Here is a 21,168-nt window from a genome sequence, read left to right as displayed (position 1 = left end):
TGCTGAACTGGATACGTGATGATGCCATTTGGAATGAATCAAGAAGGCTATCAGAAAACATGGGTCCTCTACATGAGCGGACCTGAAGCTCCAGAAGCAATTGTGTAAGGAAATTTGTGGTTGTCAATGTTTTTTCTGTCTCTGAGAGGTTGAAATCTGTAGCTTAAAGCTTACTCTCCCATCAGTTCCAGGTATCTCCACTGCACTGGAGATGTGTCTTGTGCCATTTCTGCTGGGACTGTATCTGCTTCTGTTAAACAAACTGCAAAGTCATGAAGCTTAAAAAAGTCATTGTAACTTCCGTAAGATTTGACAGATGACACTATGTGCTCTCAGGGTAAGGTTAAAATACAGAGTAACATTTACTCTGGCAAAGGGTTTGTTGCCTTGATCTTAGAGGTTCTTGCTACCCAACTTTATTGAGGTAAAATATCACAGATTGTCAAAGAAAAAGATCTTCAAAAACAATGGCCTTTGGAGGAAGAAGATGTCATTGTTCTTCCTCTTTGAAGTCAGAGAATTGTTCAGTTTAAATGCTTAGCCCTAAGTAAAATTAATTTGACCAATTACTAACTTTTGCAGTGAATACATCAAGGTCTGTGGTAGTCATGTAGAACAACATCCATCTCACCAAACTTTGGACACACATACTGCAGATATCTGTATTGAAATTATTAACATGTCTCCAAAGAGAGACACTTCGTAGGCATAGTTCTTGCCTGCCATAGATACCTCTTGAAGAGGAGTTGGTTCCTGTTTTAAACCTCGTACGTACCAAATGCATCCAGTGATGTATAAATTGATCAGCTTAAAGTTATGAGGTATCTGCAACGAGAACATCTATTTTTGACTAAATTAATTCCACGCCTACATTCCCTTCATTGTCAATGAAAAGTAACAGGCATTTACATGCGAGGAGGAACCATCTGTCCCTAAGAAAGGTCTTACCACACCCCTAAGTCTCTCCATTGACCACAAAGGGAATCTGGACTGAGTTTGTAATATAAATGGCTGCACCGCTGTCTTGTCAAGTTTAGATTAGAGGAATCCCATCTCTTTGGCCGTAACTCAGTGATGAAAATGTACAAAAAATAACCATGACACTATTCCAAATAGAAAGATAAAGAGCAAACCATGAAGAGACAGGACGTCGTTAGTAATGAAATGCTTAATCCAGCTCATTTGTTAGAAAATGAAGTATCTGTTCTAGAGAAAGGATGCTGAACGTCGTTAACAGGTGACTTTCAGGAAGCTCAGTAATCTCCCTGACACACGCATGTGTTTTTCAAAAGCTGAGTTATGTCTGTGGGATCACTTTTGAAGACCTGTGGTAATACCTAAGGGTGGAAATTGATCACAGCTTCTCAATTTTCCTATGCATATATCACATCTTCAGACTAAGGACTTGAAAAGCAGCGGAAGCCTACTGACACTCTCCTATTTTAACACAAAAAATAAGATCTAATTATGTTTATGGGAAGTGTACAGGGTTTTTCTGGGCTCCTGTTTAGGCTGAACTCTTCTTGCCTTTGCCTCGGCGGAGGATTTCACTGCAGAGTTGTCAGTCTGAAACTCCACTCATGCTTAATATGAAGTTTATTTCTCTGCAAAGGGCCAACATGAAGTCTTTGCTGCACCAGGTTGTACATTATCTCCTCCTAAATGTAGGTCCTAGGTTTAGCTAACTGTTCTTAGACTTCAAACTTCTCTCAATGTAGGATATGGACCTGCTGACTGCTCTTGTGTTCTCTGTTTCTTCTACCTGCTTTTGCACAATGTCAGTCTGAATCTTTTGAGCATCTTCATCCTTGGAAATGTTTCACAGCCGTGTGGGTGTGGAGCTGAGGGACATGGTTTAGGGACCCTGGCAGTGCAGGGGAGTGGTTGGACTCGATCTTAAAGATCTCTCCCAACCGGATGATTCTGTGATTCCGTGATTCTATGACTCTATGACTCATTGGTCTATTTCTTCAGTACCTTGAGGAGATGTGAAATCACAGAGAAAATGTGTGGCACTCCTCAGACTGCTGTGAAATTCAGGGTAAAGTTCATCAGGAAGCACACAGTACACTCTATTTCTCAAAGGTACGTTCCATCTAAATGAATCCTGTGGGCTTATTATATGAATAACAGAGTGAGGTGCACTATGGGAAAGCGATTAGTTCACGTGTCTCTAGACTAAACGGCATTTAGTCGCTTTCCTATCTGCCTCACCCTCTGCAGGCAAGACTTTGACAATGACTTCTGACTAGACATGTAATATTTTGGTATCAGGTTAAGCCCAGCCTTTCCTCGCCCCTAGGCGTGTACTAACACAACTTCACTCAGTTCAATGGACATAAGAGGTTTGACACCATCTCAGAGTGCTTCACTCAGTCTTGCCCTGCCCCTGTTGTTCTGGCAAACTTGCAGGTGAAACATTTACTCTCAATGACCAGCGCTCATCTCTTCACTGTATAATAAAGAGCAACTACTAATTTCTACACAGACACTGCCCCAAACCATAAATAGCATCAACAGTAATTACAAAATTGAGAAAACACAACCTTAAAATCCTTGATCGTGGTGCATCAGCACAAGCACAGAACAACCACAAAAAATTCTACATGCAAATAAGCGCTTGCTCTCCGGTTATTACCCCTCTGCTAATATCCATTCACTTATCGGCAACATGCGTCATACAAACACAGTAATGTCACAGGATTGCGTACACTTACAGGGTAATGGTTGATAGTTCTGACATCTTGCAAGAGTGCTGGTTAGCCCTCTTAGGCTTACAGTAGCATTTCTGAACGCAGCTGCTAAATATGACAAGATTAGCATTTTTTTCAGCATCTTGTGAACAGGCCAAGGTAGGTCACTTTCAACACATTTCATGAGACACATCACAAAGATGGAAAGCAGACACGACAGAACGACATTACAGCACAAACCAGCTGCTTGACCAAAGCAAAAATAAACCAAAAAAAAAAAAAAAATTACATTGCTCTGGCAGTCACTGGCAATTGTGATGAGTTGATTCACAGACAAGCCAAAGACGGGACAACCTGGAGGCAGGCGGGCAGCGTTACGCATCTAAAATACACGCGACCTTTGCAGTCTGCTATTGTACAGCGGGTAACAGAACAATATAGTAAATGAAAGTTGACTGCACGCTGGTGGAGAACAATTAGATAGTAACAGAAACTTATAGGATGGAGATTCATCTAAGATGAAGTTGGATCAGATGTTCCTCATTTTCATGAGGCAGCGTGGATCCTGTCTTTGTTAGCGAAGAGTAAGGACACAAAAGCACTTTTGGCCCAGCTTCTTGATGCACGGGGAGGGGAGTTCAGCATGGAGATGGCATGTCTGACTGGGAATTCAGAGGTACCTCTTATTTTTTGTCACACACACTAGGACAGGTGTGGTCATAAAAGCCACAGGCCCATATATTATGGACCAGGACCATGATCTCTACGTGTTTTATTCCAGAAAGAGCTGCAATGGAGAATGGGATGTTTACATTTACCACTAGCCAGAAAGAGGATAATTTCATTCAGTGGTCAAGAAGCGTAATCTGAAAAAACATGGAAAGATGTTTCGAGATTTTTTTATCTGTTACAATGGGCTGAAAAACGTGAGAATTGAAAATAGTGATTTCTTGTTGACTTTTGAGGGGAGATTTTTGGTTTAGTTTCGTTCTCAAAACATGCTTGTTTTAGCAGGATTCGCCCCAGGGAAGGCTGGATATTTACAGGACAGATGTCTAAGTAAACGGGACACCCTTGGTCCCTTGAGAATCAGCAGAGAGAATAAGCAGCTGAGAGAGAAATGCACGCTTCTTGGTGAGGGTGTAGCTGTCCTGTTTTAAATGTCCACAGCACACCAGACACCACTGACCACCCTCACTACATTTTCGTAGACTATCAAGGAAAAGTTGATGATTTTTTTAGAGCATTTTCCTACAAGGCAAACATCTAACTTTATTCAAACACATCAAACTCTCTTTCTCTTGCTCTATGCGTAGTCTAAGATTTGCGTCCACCTACCCATGGATGGAAGGTGCCGTTTATAAGCTGAACAGTAGAACAGAATTAACTGAAAACAGATTACATGTCTCCCTGCTGTGAACTCTTTTAAGCCAATCCCATTTACTAGAGTTTTCTTTTTGTTTCCTTTTGGGTCATCAAAACCTGACAACTCTGTTACTACCAAAGGTCTTAGCATGAGTTGGAATGAATACAGAATTTTGGCACACATGCATCCAGCAAATAGAAATAGCTATCACGTTTGAACTTGCAAAGTGAACCTCATTTCTTGGCTGATGGCTAAGGAAGGAAATATGAAAATGACTGTTCCTTTTACAGTATCGCTTCTGTGATAAAAAATTGCACCACCTCTGTTCTTAACAGAGCCGAGTTGTGCGTTGTCAGCTAAGACGGATCAAAAACCAGGAGGAAAGTTTTAGAGAAAGTTCCTTCTTACTATGACTGAAACTTTCAGAGCTGACTATGGATTTGATGTGCTTCACTCATTTTTCAATCACCTGATCTGAAGCACATTTTCTCAGACCGATTTTTACCACCAGAGGGCTGCTCTGCATGCATTGAAAAGCAGAGTTTATGAAGGTATTTTAAGGTATATAACCTGAAAATAAATCTAAAAATCAATAATCACTCGGAAAATTCTCAGTCACGGGGTCTGGTAGGGCGGTTCGTTCTTCAGTTACATGCTTAATGTCACTGTGTTAATTGAAAAAAATATCTCCACCCATGTTTCCTTTACTGCTCACGCCCTGTTTTATTTGCAGGGATCGATTTTCATGATAAGTTTTTCTAGTGAGCAGATCTAACAGGACAGCACTTGATGTTCGCTATAATTATGAAAAAGGAGAGACTCGATTTTGAAAACACTATTTAAGAATTAACTGCTAGTCCTCATCCAGAGGAGGGGTATTTACACAGGGGCTCGCGACAGAAAATGCTGCTAGCACTTCTTAGGAGCACAACAGCGTTCTAGTGCTGTTAGAATCTTTTCTGCCATCTTATCTAATTTAGGCAGAATCATTTCTCTGATGTTAGATATTGTAAATTGACACAAAATCTTTAGAGGACAGAAGTTGTCTTTCCTCTCCCCCTCCCCCTCCCATTTTATTTTGTAACTTTTTATATATATTATCATAGTAGGAACATTGGTGGAAGGAAAGGGAGAAAAGGAGAAGAGACAGAGGAGACAGGAACCAGGAAGAAATGAGGAGGAAAAGATAGCCAAATAAAATAAAATCAATATAAATGAGATTATGGATATCAAAACACTACATGAATTGGGGCAGGATCCTCCAATCTCTGTAGGCACACACAGGATGGAATCGGTCACATCTAACCATATGTATCTAAGACGGATTTAAGCTGCACTATCGCCTTTAATTCAATCACAGAAAGAAACAGGCACTTCCAGAGGCCGAGCTGACCTGTGTAACAGAGGTGTCTGAGACATACGGGATGTGTTGTCTTATGGAGGTGCCCTGGTCTCTCGGTGTGACCATAGACGATGACTAGACTGCTTAGATTAAATACGAGACTTTAGACAGCTAAAGGCAAACAAGCTGAGTCTCACCGCATGTGTCCTGTGCATGGACTGCAGCTGCATCTGGGAGGAAGAGGGAGGGTGCTAGGGTGGAAGGGGAAAGAAAAAGTTAAACATTCCCAAGATTAAATGCATGATGTACAATGTGGCTGAAGACCATCTTGTCAGACTGAAGACCTCGACGTCTGGCAAGTTAATGCAAATGAGAGCACAAATTTGAGTCAAAGGTAGTCACAATTCCATTCCAAAGACTTCCTAGGTCTCTCAGAGTTGCTTAAGAGAAGTAAAATGAGAATGTGGATTCAGGGGAATTCGGGAATTAGGATTCTGGGTTTAGGTCACTAACAGCACGCGGGGAATGGCAGTGTTTGTGGGTTGTCTCTGTACATGCTAAAGGGGAATCCTATGGGGAAACAGAATAAGCTAGAACTTGGTTCATGCAAATTAAAACTGCCTCATTACGAATCTTTGTGCACCCTGCTCAAGTAACTCTACTTAACCTCACTGCAAATAGGGTTGGCAACCATGTAGTAGTAGGGGGAAAAAAAACTTGAAACAAACCAATGAAATAAAGTACTGAAAGTAGAGTAAAAAAGTTAACCAAAGTGAGAGTAGAAAGTTTGTATGGGAAAGAGAGAAGAAAATTTGAAATTGAGCCATGCCATCTATTACTTATGCTACACGCCTACTTACCTACAGCTGGTATTGTTACAGGTTGGGGGACTCTTGTCCTCACTACACGACAGCTAAAGATTTCCTGAAGCTAGACTTGTTTCCTCACCAAACACTGAAACCTCCGGACTTACAGATCTGCTGTAATCAGTTTGGAAAACTGAACTCATTTTGTGAGCAGAAAACAGACCGTACGGTTCCACCCTGACACGGTGACTGTGGACCCTGACCTGCCGTGTGCAAGAAGACTCTTCAGTGCTCTCAGCCAGGATTTTATTCTCTGGACTGGCTAGTTCTCCGCTGGCTGTAGAAGGAGTCCCGCGTGGTTATCTTGTTAAATCAGGTGGATCCCATGCTGTCTTGTTAAAAGTACAACCACTGTTGTGCTCTTCATAAACAAAAAGACAAATCTTGTTCTCTTACTCTTCAATTGAAAACAAGTGCAAAGATCTTAGTCGAGTCACCTTTTGCCCAATCTTGTTACCTATAGCTCTACTTTCTACTGCACACCCCTCCCCCCCCAAAAAGGAAAAAATAAACAAACGAAAAAAACCCACCAAACAAAATTTTTCCCCAAGCTCTCTAAGGGGTCTGAGGTGTTCCAGGGTCATCTTCTGACACCTGGAAATAATCTGAAAAGAACTTGGAAAAAAAAAAGAGAAACCGTGAGGTCTCCGTTGCAGTCCTTCTCCAAAACTCATTAAAACCAGCTGACTGTAATGGGTGGAAGCAGTTTTCTCTCATCATCATTTTGGTCTCCACCTTTTAGGACTTTTGCGTGTGAGAGGTCAGTTCTGTTTTTCTTTGCTATTTTGAGCAGGTGTGTCTCACGTAACTCAGCCGATTGCTTTGCTTTTCAGTGATTTGAAGGAAGATAAAGGTTTGTATTTTTTGTGTCTATATACTTACAAAGTCAGTGAACTTCAAGCTAAAAAACAGGATGGGTGTAGAAAGCCTCACAAGGGTCTTCTACAGATTTCAAAGCTCCCACATCGAGGGGATCAAGTGCACCCTCACTGAGTTTGCAGACGACGCTAAGTTAGGCAGGCTTGTTGATCTACTGGAGGATCAGGAGGCTCCACAGAGGGGTCTGGACAGGCTGGATCGATGGGCCAAGGCCAATGGTATGAGGTTCAACAAGACCAAGTGCCGGGTCCTGCCCTTGGGCCACAACAACCCCCTGCAGTGCTACGGGCTGGGGGAATTGCAGCTGGAAAAGGCCTGGGGAAAAGGACCTTGGGGGCTTGGTCACCAGCAGCTGAAGATGAGCCAGCAGTGTGCCCAGGTGGCCATGAAGGTCAACAGTATCACGAATTGTACCAGCGCTGGTGTGGCCAGCAGGACCAGGGCCGTTGTTCCCCTGTACTGGGGGCACTGGTGAGGCCACACCTTGAGTACTGTGTCTAGTTTGGGCCCCTCACTCCCCGAAGGACACTGGGGTACTGGAATGTGTCCAGAGAAGAGCATGAGGCTGGTGAAGGGTCTAAAGCACTAGTCCTATGAGGACCTGCTGAGGGAACTGGGTTTTTTTATCCTGGAAAAAAGGAGGCTGTAGTGAGGTAGGGTTGGTCTCTTCTCCCAAGTAACTAGCAGTCGGACAAGAGGAATTAGAGGAGTCACCATGCACTACTTTGGATCGGTGCAGTCTTGAGGTAGTACACATTTGTTTCAACCTATTAAATACCTCCCTGGAGATATTTAAAAGACGTGTAGATGTGGTAATGAGGGACACGATTTAGTGGTGACTTGGCATTGCTGGGTTAATGGTTGGACTTGAAGATGTTAAAGGTCTCTTCCAACCAAAATGATTCTTTGATTCTGTGATTTTAGATTACAAAGAACTTTCAATGTCTTCTATACACTTTACATGAGCATACTTTGAATTCCACCCAATTTAGTTTTCTATCATAACTGAAAGCTAGCATGGTAATCACAATTTGACACAAAACCCAGTATGTTTCTGAGGACACCACTGTCACTTCTCCAGAGGCTGGAGCTGGATCGCTGCTTGCAGACTCCAGCTGTGGCTGAAAACGAATGTTTAACGTGCACAGGTTTGAACTGGAACTTTTTATCCAGCAGTTCCGACCTTTGCGCAGAACTGAGGCTTGAAGATGAAACAGAACAAAAAGAGAGACAAAAAAATCATCTCTACACTGTTCATTCTTGGCATTGTGAACTTCTATAGGGTGGACAAACAAGGATGAAGAAAGCCATCAACGACCAGATCATGAAGAGATAAAGCTCAATATTTAGCTGTGCTCTAGAGAAGAAAGCTGGTAGTAGAGAGCAAAATACTTCTATCAAAAACAATCTGTAAATGAATTGTAGCTTCAAGGCTACATGTCCCGATCCTCCTTCTGCATCAACTCCAGAGATCCTATCCTAACCAGGTAGGTTATTCTCACTGACTCCAGAGCACAGACTAATGTCATGCATTATGGAATAATTCTGATGGAGGTGCAGTAACATAACTGTAGTACAGAAGACAATAACAGGTTTAGTGAGAAAAATGTACCACACCAAATGAGGTTCTTCAATGGTTTCAAGTATAGGTTTGCTGTTTGAAATGAAGAATATGCATGTCCAAATCCAGACACAAACTATTTGAGAATTAGCTCATGGTCCCTAAACCAATCAGATGACCAAAACCCGCAGAGTATTTATTGAGGCAGTCTGCCACAAGAGGTGGATTTTCAAGCATTTAAGACAGGTCTTGGTGTCAGCAAGCAGAGCTCAACACTGAGATATCTACGTTGAGTTTGTGTAATTTGCAGCTCTGAAGCTTCAGTCACGTTGTGTGGCCTCACCTGCCTTACAAGTTACACGACATCCCCGCAGACAATGATCCAAGTTTCAACCCATCTCTGTTACCCTCCTTAATGATAAAACCAGGCTGCTGCCTCTCCAGAGAAAGCCTTGGCTTGCAGATACTTAATCAGCTGAAGAGCTCCAGTGTCTTTATCGGACTCACATAAGAGGGATTATGGTTTGGAAACCCCTCGGCAATGATGCAGGTGCTAAGACTATGATGTGAACCACATGCACTACTTTGGATTGGTGCAGTCTTGAGGTAGCACACATTTGTTTCAAACACCTTCATTGAGACTTACTTCAATATTTAGCCATTGTAACCTGGTGGCCTTGGAGTGTGTTCATGTACTCTCCAAGGCACGAAGAATTTGTTCGTGGGCAATTGACTAATTACCTAGTTTACACCACAGAGTTCCTTCTACACACAGTGTAAGTTACAAAAGCCTCACGAGAAATTCACCCTTCCAGATCAAACAACTTTCTGCACTGCAACAGCACCATCTTTCTTGTTCCTTCCATACCTCAGGCTCTAAGGACTATGTGCTTGCTGGGAGCAAAACTAAAACCACTGGACGTGAAGCATGCTGGTTGCTGAAGTGAGACACAGGAAATCAATGGCAAGGAGAAGCAGAGACGTTGAGGGGAAATTGAACTCCTTTTGTTCTCGTATGGCAGAGGCAAAAATGTGAATGGTAGCAGAGTAAATGGAAGACCATGGATGCTGGTGCGCATCATGCTTTGATGTAAATTGAAAGCACGTTCAAGATAAAAGATGTCAGAATTATTCCCCATTGTCTGCAGTCTTGCAACAACTGCTGCATGACCAGTTGCTTCAGCTCCATGTTTATCTTTATGCTAAGTAACCGATTCAAATAAACAAAGGTGTAAACTGATTTGAGGACAAATAAAATGCCAGATCTATTTCTTTCAGCCTAAAAATGCATTCCAAATAACAAACTTAGCCATGCCCAATGCAGGAGGGAAAGGGAAAGCAGCCAGAAGGGTCCAATTTGGATACTCCTGAGTAAGATCTCAGTTTGATGTTTCTGGAATATTATCTGAATCTCCAACCCATTGTCTCTCCCAGTAAGTAAGCTGTCCTGGTAAAGGATACAACACTGTGCCCAAATCCATGGGTAATTCATGAACATGCATGGCCTTAGGCACTGGATGTTCTCTAGCCTGCTGATCTCCGCGGCGACTGAAGTTTATCCATACAGACCAAAATTAGGTTGTTCACTCTGATGAAGTGCAGTGACTTTAGAAGCACATTTGAGGTCTGTACCCCATTATCATCAGGCCGGCTACCTTAGTTTTGCTCATCAGCAACTATCGAGGTGTGGCAAATGTGGTAATGCTACAGAGAATTTAGTTACAATCTTTATATTGTGCACATTGCTAAAGTATTGATGGTCTTTTAAAAAGCAAAGATGGAACAATTTTAGACATAGATACAGTATGCGAGTAGGCGAAGACCTGTATTGAGGTACAAAATGTAGATGTAGAGTCCTGTTCCACACCAGTTATGGCAATCAAGTCACAATGTTTTAGGTACTGGTTTTGAAAGACTTTTACGTCTGAAATATCTACATGTATGCTACTAACATTTCAATGGGAATTTGTAAGATGATACTTGGCCTTTTTTTATTGTGCCTAAAGCTCCTTGGAAACAGGGCTGTTAGAGCTAATGCAGCTTTTGATAGAACTGTTGAGAGCGCATCAAGCTTTGTGTTACAGTTTCTTCTTAAAAAATTGGAAGGAACATTTCTATAAAGAGAATCCCACTGTTGAATATAACATTGTTCTCTCCCTCACTAACCTCCTTCATCTTTCCAGAGAAAGACCATCTATTAGCGGGTTCTTTTAGTGCCATCACTCTCTTTTCCAGTTCATGGCTTGTTCTAACAGATGGGGGAAAAAAAAATCTATGTTTTGCTCGTTTAGGACACAGTCTGTGGTCAAAGAACTTTGTTCTGTAAGGCTGACGCAGACCATGAAGTCAAGTGGAAATTTTAAGTCACCATCAGAGAACTGTTAAGCACAAAATGGGCAGATTTCCAAAAAGTCAGCTAGTTCATCAACCACATGAACCAGTGTTGTATCATTTGCTCTCTCTGTATATCCATTGAAATTATAAAATGGCCTCTAAAACTAAGTTGCAGCAACATGCACAAATAGCGTTCAAAGACAAAGTCATCCTATTTTTCATTATTTCTTCATAATAGAAAATAAAGGTGCCCATCACCATCATACAGGCACCACCCGTGCAGGCCCAGGCACGATGGACTTGAACTCTAACCACCTCCTAAGGCTTTTAAAACAACAGAAGCAGAGCACTTCTTAACACTGCACTCATCATCGGTGATCTGCCTGGTAACCACAAGAAAAAAGTTCTGTGATCAATGACTTCAAAATTGGATCCTGTCAAAGCTCCAGTAAAGCTCTTGTATATCGCTGAAAATGGATGGAATTTCCTTTGAAAATACTGCTTTGTTCTTCTGGGCTACCCCTCTGCCAAGCGGCCTGTCAAGTAACAAAGCCACTTTCAAGGTGGACACAGTTTCAGGTCTGATCCCATCAACACTGTCAGAGTGAGAAAGACGCACATTGGACAAGAGGACAGCGTTTAGGTTAGGAAACTGGATTTGACATCCGAAGGTGGGTGTTCATGCTCCTCTACTTGCTGCAGGCACAGGGGCAGATTTTGAGTAGCCCCCTTTGCGCATGGTGCCCTCAGCTGTCCAACCGCAGTAACAACTCACAGGAGCACTACAAACACACAAAATAGTCTGTGCTGTTCGGCTTTAAGTTGTTGAGACCACAGCAAATCTATTGACAGATAATTCAAGCAAAACAGGGTTTTCAGTTACTATATCTGAAAACAGAGAAATCCCCATGTCATTTTATTTTTGCTAATTATGATACATCACCTACATGATCTTACATTCCTAATGAGCATGCTCAATTTTTTTCCCAATGCCTACTTGGAAATATTTGCCACAAATTAATAGTCCCACCCCTCAAAAAACCCCAAAACAGAAACCAAAAACCACCCAAAGCAACGCCCAAAACAATAATTTGTCTTGGGAAATGTAAATTAAAAGTATAGTAGTTAAGAATGAGAACATTTTCTCTAGAGCATTAAATAAATCCATCAAGAGTTAGTGTCAGTCAAAGTAGCAAACTTCTACTCTCCAAACGTTTCTCAGAAATGAGAACTAGCTCCTTGCTGAACATGCAAAGGTCACCCTCCGTGATTGTCCTCTATGTACCCATATGTATGTCCCATTGTACACTCTTGTAGTAGAAAACGATTAGCCCGGGGTCACCAGTTCCTTCCATTGCTGGGTTAACGGGCATCCCAGCACCCAACTGGTAGTACCTGGGGTTAAGAATTGGAGCGCCACACTAACGAATATATCGTTGATCAAACATCTGCTGTTTTCTTGCCAAGAATGAGACTTTGGGCATGAAGACCCTGTCAATAGTCACTAGTGCTGGCGGTCTGAGCACTTGCAGCAAGACAAAGCGGTAGCAGAATGAACCGTTGAGTGTCCAGGAACTTTGTAGGTGAACTGTAGAGGAGTGTTGTTTACCAAAACATTTGCGATACAACAATGCTGCTCCTGCCCTGACCCTCTAGGTTGCACCGTATGTAAAATCATACCTACCTATGATATATGCCATGTTTCTCCTTTCTTTCCAGCAAGATGCTGATTGGAGGAATGACGTAGACCTGAATTAGCTAGATATATGTGGGGTTTATTTTCTTTTCATTGAATTTTCAACATGTGATACAAAATTTATGAAGAATCTGTTAAAGCAAAAGCAGAAACAAGCTTCCCCCTCCCAAATTATACTATTCATGATCAAGTGGAAATAATAACAATAAAAAAAAAAGGAAGCTTTTCCATTTAAATGTATTTGATCCCTGAAAATGAATGAATAAGCAAAGGCTTGATGACAACGTGAGGGCCTTTTTAAATAGGGAGATTATTCCAGCATGCATCTACCTCATGCATACCTAATTAATTGCTTAATTAGTAGTGGTTTATGGTGGTGATACTGTTAGATGATCTTCTGTCTGTAATGACTCTTCGAGCAATGCACCAATGTTCATGAAAGTCATAGCACGGAGTTAAGCTTTGTGTAGGCATTTCTAGAGGAATATGACTTTTTCACGGGGGTTACACCCTATTGGCTGGATTTCTCATAGGAAAAACAGTGAAGCCTTGCCAGATCGGTTTATTATCTCTTTTCTAAAATTCCATACAGGGAACAAATGTATGAAAATCCATGCAAATAACACGGGCCTAACGTGACACTCTCTGTGCTGATGCAGCCATAGCAGGGCTGTGAAGATCGATTTCCAGTCCCCAGAACTTGAGTGCACGTTGGATCCATGACTTTCAACCTGGTGCTACTTGGCTTTCAGCATCGGGTGTAACGGTGTCCCTAAATAATCTACTACGTACTCCAAACATTTACAGACTCTGCAGCTGGAGATTGCTAAAAATCAGGCAGTGCTTTCTGTTTGGAAGCACGTTCAGTAAAACCCAACTGAGTGGAATATACAGGTACCAATAGAAGACGCCGTAATTTGTACTATAGGATTAAGTCACGTCCATGACCATGGCAAATTACACTTGTTGTGCAATCCATTCACTGGGTGAGGTAAGAAACCTGTCTGAACTATGCAGATACTTGTCTTAATTACACTAGGAAAACAACTGCTATCACTTTCTGCTGCCCCAGCACCAGAGGATCTCAGAACCTCTCACTCAGATAAAAATCTATTGCATTCGCGTTACAGGTCTTGTTTTGGTTGATGCTTAATTTGGTGGAATTATTCAGGACTGACACAAGATGAACTGCAACTGAGACTGGTTCAAGAAACAAAGTTAGGTCTTTTTTATGTCTTTGAAGTTCAATCCTGACACTAAAACGTAAATAGTGATTATGACTATTGAGAGGAAACATGAAAGCTGCTTAAAGCTCTCAGAAAAAAAACCCAGAAGTCATAGAATTTAAATGAACATTAAAAACTGCAGCTTCTATCTACTTTTTAATTCCTACCTCAGCTGTTTAGATATTTTTGATGAATTCAGCCCCCAACCATTTCAGCCACAGGGAGGGGTTTCTATCTAAAACACCAAAGAAAGATGGAGTTCATGTTCCCTCGGAATCCGGCACATTTTGAGCTGTTCAGTCGGAAATGGGATCAGCAGCGTGCAGGCAGCTTGGAGGGGGCACAAAACGGGTGAAGAAAGCTCGGTTAGGCATGAGACTGGTAATGAATGAGTGACCATAGAAGCTGAAAAAACGGACGTTTCTAATCACTAAAGCATTTGACTGCTGCACAGTGTTATTAGGAATTAGCTCCATGCTTCCAGCTTTTATCAGCCTGTAGGCAAAGGTTATGGCATGTAACGACCATCAGGTTATTCAGAGAGAAAGTCTGATTTTCATGGGAGTCAAGCAGTCATTATTGTGCTGCAAATGATACAAATTATTGTCTGATTTGTTTTAAAGCAAGTCTTACATTCTCCAGGGGCTAAACTCTATTTCTTAAGCATTAGTGCAGTCTTCGGTTGTGTTCCTGTCATGGCTTGCAGCTAATTCAAGGTGGGAATTTTTTATAACGAATGCACAACAGATCATTAATCTTGGAATTTAAGCACATCCCCAAGGCTTTTAAAGTCAAATACAGTCTTAGGTGATTTGCAGTACCTTGACTATAGTATCTATAATTTAGAACTGGTGGTAGATTTTCCTTACAAAAATAATAATTAAAAGGGCTTGAACCCAAGTATATACCATACATATAAAAAGAAAATAAATCCTACACAAAGGAAATAACCGTGGGTTTGTGGGGCCTTTTATTGTCCTTTTTGGTGATCGCAATCCCGGCTAACAGGTTATTCTGAAAGGTGGAAGACTGACGCTAGAATAAACGTCCACCCCTGATGCAGGTACCATGTGATACTACCTTCGGAAACAGGCTGAACATCCTTCCTCACCCTCAACTGATCTGCCTCGTGCTAGAGGCAGAATACTTTACTACGTGGTGGATTAAAGATCTGGAGGGTGAATTTGGTCCAATGGGATGATGTTTGATATTTGAAAGAGCAAAACGGGACATGGAAAACGCTTAATATGGACGGCAGTCTAAATGCCAGAGATTTCAATATGGTGACATAACCACACCATGGTCTATTTTCTTCCTTCGTTACATCAGCTCTCTTTTTACAGGATGTGTGTGCACAAATATTGAGATGTCTGGTGTATATCTGCATAGACTTACTAATTTCATTTCTTTTTATCATTTCTGTGTGTCTTTCCTGTTGTCAAATCTGTTTGGATAAACAACACTCCACTTCATAACACATACATAAATGCAAGATCGATTTACACACCCATTTATAAAGTTGCAAAAAAATATGAAGAATAATGGAAGCGAATGAAACAGAAAATAATGATGTTTTTCTCTTGGTTTTGGTGGCTAACTATACACATAGGAAAAATATCAGTAAAACCCAGTCACCATATTGATCAAAAATGACAAGGATGTTTCATAGTTTAGTTAAATCACCGGAGTCTATGGCATGCTTTGCTTCATATGTGAGAGATGTGCAGCAGACACCAAACATGCACTTAGCAGGTCGTAATCAGAACTGGCTCTGCACATCCTGAGTGCTAATTACAACCTCAGATCCAGTGGACGACTTCCCAGCAGCACATACGTGGGAAATCTTCATGCAAGCCCCAGACACACCACGAGTACAGTTAAACTATTCGCTACACTTTCTCCTGAGTTTTAATTCTGAGATACATCCACCTGCAGAATGAATTTAAAGCCTCGTTTTTGTCCGCAGAAACACGGTTTAAAGCGAGCTCCAAGGGCTGTATTTTCAGTAAGTGCATGTCTGACTACAGAGATGAAAAAGTGATGCACAGCGTCTTATCATTTAGTGTAAACAAGACAATAGGAAAGAAGGGAAGAAAAAGAGGCAGCTGAATGATGTATTTTTCCCTGAAAATGCCCATTTAGAAGGATGGCATCATTACTCTAGGAGTGTGGTTACCTAGGCTGAAACTGATCACGGGATAATTTTTTAAAAATAATATAAAATAACTACTTTACCTTGACATCCTTTATTTTTATTTAAGATTTGCATGACTTGCCTTTTTTCATCAGGAATCCGGCGGTAAATCAAATACTTTTGGCTACGTTCATGAGTACTAGAAATCACTAGGGCTCACAAAAAAGAATTGCGGAGCAACCGACCTGTGCGGTCATTAGGCTGAAAAACCAAGAAAACACCAAATGTGCTGCCACATATCCCAGTCATTCAAAATGATTCTGTAATTTTTATATGGAGAATGACTGCGTGCACTCAAAAGGGGAATGACGACCATCTCCAGTGGCCAATCTTTGTCTCCCAACGAGGTCGAAACTAACAAAAAGGATGTCAGCTTAAAAAAAAAAAATGTAAATCACAGACAAAGTTTTAAAATTCCTAAAGGAAAATTTTAGGATTTGTTGTGCATTTTTAAGCAGATCTGGCTGTGTAGGGGAATTGTTTGGCTTAAATTGAATTCACTCAAGGTTACCAGAAACATGAACATAAACAGCTTTAGGAGATCTTCCTGTGTTGGAATTCGGTCTGAAGTTAATGACATCTCTCCACCAGATCTCCTTACTGTTAAAGAACTTTGGACAATGTCCCTGGAATGTATGAAACACAGCAGACTGTCCCACAAATCAAATAACAATATTTATGCTTGGTCGGTGTGTTAATTTCCAGATAACTGACCCATAAAGATGTTTTGTGGGAGTTTTAAATCTTGTATTTACCCCTTTTTGTTCATTTTTTTCCCCCTGGGCCTTTTAAAGAAAGGTGAAAGCTGGCATTAAATTCACTTTTGGACTAAAACAATGTCAAAATGAACCAAATAAATTCAATAGATCCTGCGATTCTTTTTGAAAATCAAATTACTTCATCTGAGGTGCTTTTTGACTTTGTCCTTTTTCCTATGTGTATGTTAGAAGTCTAAACTAATTACTGCTTTGTTTGTACTTACAAGTAAATGCTGGATTCATTGCCCCCGATATCAGGTGATTGGAGTTTCTGCACAAGTATCACAATTATGCCAATAAAAAGCACAAAGTTTATCTAGGGGAAAAAGAGAGAGAGGAAATGCTTGTAAGGACACCTTTCTTCAAGTATGAGAACGAGACATTCCTAGTGACTTGCTGGCTCCATTGGCTTATTCTTCTCCAAACTTCAGTCTAGAAGCTTTATAGCAAAAGCTCCGTATGCTCTGGGGTCTTGCTTATGGTATTTGGTATCTGGGTTTAAGCAACTGAGTAACTCCTTGCCCACATCGTCTTTGCTTGCAGGTGGTGCACCATGGTTTAACTCGTACTAAACCTCCTTTATAACAACAGAAGTAATTAGCATCGTGGATGGCAAGCGGGGGACCTTGAGACAAGCTGCCCGGTCACGGCACAGATGATGCAGCATCGTTTGTAAAGCCGTTTGAAACAATTTGCACCGGTAATTTGCCCTCAGAAGTGGGGAGGAAAGACCTCCTCCAAGTGCTACTTACCATGATTGATCCAACCACAGGACCTTTGATGACCCACCACAAGGCAGTGTTGTCATTCATGTCCCAGCAGCTGCAGTAGTTAAAGAAAGAACGGGGTGGGGAAAGAGGAGGAAAAGCAAGTTATCACAGAGAAGTTAATAAACTTACACCAGTTTTTAAGGGAGCAGAGAGTGGGAGATTGTCTTGCCCTTCATTATTTTATTAGGGTTCAAATGTACTGTTTCTTTAGTCTGTCCCTGTTGTAGCTTTCTTTTACATCCTTCACCCGACCTACCTGGAACTGATGTAAGTACTTTTGTGGTGGTTTCAATGTCGCCTCTTACTAAACAGTTTAGCCATTTTTCAAAAGTGCCTTTGTGTGTGTTTCTGTGTCTGCAGACAGGACAACAGGAACATTGTCCCTGTAAACTAACAGCTCGCTAGAAGAGAATGAGAAGACACGGGTACCTCAGAGGGTAAGAGGTGGTCTTCCCAAAGTTTGATGTCTCAGTTACTTTTCTGGGGTAAATAGGCATGAATATCGGTTCCTGACCATGGCATGAGGATTCTTCCGCATTTCTAGTTCACAACAATGTACTGGAGACTGGTTGCATTCACACAGAGGAATGATTTTCCAGTCATTGGGTTGCATATCCTACCAAGGAGCAAGGACTCATCTAAGAAGGTTCGAGTACTGGACAACAGTTGGGGTCACCTCCTTTTTTAAGCTGTTGAGAGTGAGTCATTGTGAATAAAATGGCATTTATATATACATATTTCTAAAACTGGAAAAACATAATAATAATGAAAAAAGATGTTATTTCTCCCGGCACACCACCTCCGCTACACTATTTTAAGTCATTAAGAATTTGATTGTCAGTCAAAAAATATCTTTTATTTGTCACCACTTTCTTCCCTCTGGAAAACATAAAATTGCAGAAGAATGTCTACTTTGTACCTGCATTTCTGGGAAGGAGGGTTTCCCTCCCACTGGGACAACAGCCCAAAGTCCCAGCAGCGGTTGTCATGGTGCATTTGTCAGATGCCAAGAAACAATTTGAATGAGCATACAGAAATAAAACACTCCGGATCTTATGAGAGCTTAATGCCACTTCTGTGTCGTTTAACTGGTAGGCTGGTAGCATCTGGGGGGAAAGCGAAAATCTTTGCTTTAAGCAAAACTAGATACACGCGTAAGTGTGGGAGGCAGAGCTAAAACTCCATCATCAAAGGGTATGAGAGAGAAATCCCAAGCAGGTAGGAGACATTTGGTTTAGAAATGTTGGTCGAACTTGTATGTTCATTATTTAATGGATCCCATAAAACCCACAATAAGGATGTGTGTGGGAGAGAAGAGGGGAGATTTAGAGATGGGATGTCAATTGTGCACAGGACTACGTGGCTTTGCATCTCTCTACAAAGCCTAGAAACTTAAAATCCCCTAAAATCTACGGGACTCCGATGGCTGAGATTTTCAAGTGCATAGTAACATTTCTGAGGTACCTCACCCTGGGTGCCCAACTTGAAATAGTTGAAAGGGGACAAATGTCCAGAGGGAACTTCTCCTCACCCGCAATCCGGACATCAGGCTCCTTGCAGTTATCAACCATTGTATGCCACAAAACAAAAGCACCTAAATTCACCGATGATCTTCGTAATTCTTGGTGTGCTTTCAGAAATCAGGCACCCTCTTCTGAAAATTAGCTACTACTGATAGAGCTCAACCTCTCCAAGATGCTTGTTAAATCTACCCGGAAAGTCTATAGTGAGTTGACCCACAGTGGAAGGATCTGAGCAAACTGTGATGTAAATCTGGCTGTACAATCAGGCAATGATGTACAGCAATTTGTCTCTGTAGAAATGCGGGGAAAGGAGTTCCACTCATCTGTACTGGAGACAGCTGCAGCCCAGCTAAGTGTCCCGGGCTCTGGGTGGGTCAATTAGATACTTGCAGGTGGTTGGGGATTTTTTTCTGCACTGATGTATTTTGAATGTGTACTTTGGGACGATACATCATCCCCTACAAATGCCTATTCTTCTTAGACCGATTCCTCTCCTTCTACGAGCTCCACTGCCAATGTCTACCTTGTAGATGCCATCAAGCTCATACAAAGATTTTTTCAAAGACTTTTTTCATCAGGTGCCTGTGACATCTATAGGATGGATGTGGTGGTAGAAATGCCATCTTTTCCTCAGATGAACATGATTGGAAGGAAAAAAAAAGAAGTAATGCACAACAGGACAGTAGGTAGTATCAGCCAACGAGCTGTACTACGTCAACAGGCTCTTTCCTTTCTTTCAGATGCATTGCTGCAGTGGAGGGCAGGCACACAGGATCCTTTTTCAGAATGGATGAAGGGAAGGGAGCCACCGAGCTCGGGGAGGGGTGTGATTTCCATTTGAAAAGGCCAGAGTCTGATCTCTATTACACCTCTGGTGTACATCTGGCATAACTCCATCTAACCCAGTAGCACAGCTCTGGATGCACAGACAGCTACATTGATCTCCACCAAACCCGCCACTTACAGTGATGTGAATCAGGAGCTGAAGTCAGGGGAGCTCTGTCAGGTTTGCAAGGAGCAAGCGGGAGCAGAGGCAGACTCCGAGTCTGTACTCCAGAGCATGCCTTTGCCACTGTGGTTCCTGATTTAGTAACTTCTGCAATGTTTTCAGGCCCGCGTTGGCTTCTCTCCCATCCCCAGAACAATGCTTGCCGATTTTAACAAAGCAACCACTGAGGCACTCAGCTAGAATCTGCCTGAATGCAGTGCATGCTAAAAAGCTTCTCCAACTAGAAGAAAGGCAATGGTTGAGGGGGGGTGTGTGTGTGTGGTGGCTTCTCTCCCATCCCCAGAACAATGCTTGCCGATTTTAACAAAGCAACCACTGAGGCACTCAGCTAGAATCTGCCTGAATGCGGTGAATGCTAAAAAGCTTCTCCAACTAGAAGAAAGGCAATGGTTGAGGGGGGGGGTGTGTGTGTGGTTTTTTTCCCTTGTTTTTCCTCCTGCAAGACATGCCCGCAAAATGTAAGGACTGTTTAGACTCCTAAGAGAAATTAATGCATTTAAGACCAGTGTTGTAATCATAATAATGACACAACAGGGGGTTCTGGCTTGTTTTGCATGGAAATAAATGATTTAATTTGTCTTAATGTCAAAATAGAACATTGGGTCAAAGCACTGGCATCCCCAGTGGAGGAAGGGCTTTATGCGCTTTCCGAACAGAGCACGAAAGAACAAGGACGAAGAAAACCTGACCCAACAGTGAGTCTTGTGCAAATTTTAGATCCAGGAATTTCTAGTGTAAGGCAATATTAGAACCTAAGCCCAAGTCTCTCAGCAATGGGCTGTGGGTATGCGATGACACTCCGATCGGTGTATTGAAAGAACTGCTGCTAGGTTTTCCCAGTGTTATTCAGTCTCCGTCATTCACAGAATTTTTCCTGACATTCCACCAATTCCAAACACAGCTGTCATGAAAAAACATCACGAAGTTTGTATTTCTGAGGTGTACATACAT

The 21,168-nt window shown here is 41.8% G+C and overlaps 1 protein-coding gene across 1 annotated transcript in view; it reads right to left on the bottom strand.

Moving 5' to 3' along the window:
* The window catches only part of ADCYAP1R1 (adenylate cyclase activating polypeptide 1 (pituitary) receptor type I), a 103,310-nt gene that overhangs the window by 7,592 nt on the left and 74,550 nt on the right, over window positions 1–21,168 (bottom strand). Inside the window, exons 11-12 of the mRNA XM_010135809.1 lie at window positions 17,668–17,737; window positions 17,140–17,231 (exon numbers count right to left, since the gene is read on the bottom strand). Coding sequence (XP_010134111.1) covers window positions 17,140–17,231; window positions 17,668–17,737 — 162 coding nt within the window. The remainder of the gene's footprint in view (window positions 1–17,139; window positions 17,232–17,667; window positions 17,738–21,168) is intronic.

Source organism: Buceros rhinoceros, unplaced genomic scaffold (assembly GCF_000710305.1).
Source record: "Buceros rhinoceros silvestris isolate BGI_N320 unplaced genomic scaffold, ASM71030v1 scaffold605, whole genome shotgun sequence".
In the NCBI taxonomy this organism is placed as follows: Eukaryota; Metazoa; Chordata; class Aves; order Bucerotiformes; family Bucerotidae; genus Buceros; species Buceros rhinoceros.
This window is presented reverse-complemented; position numbering and strand designations above follow the sequence as displayed.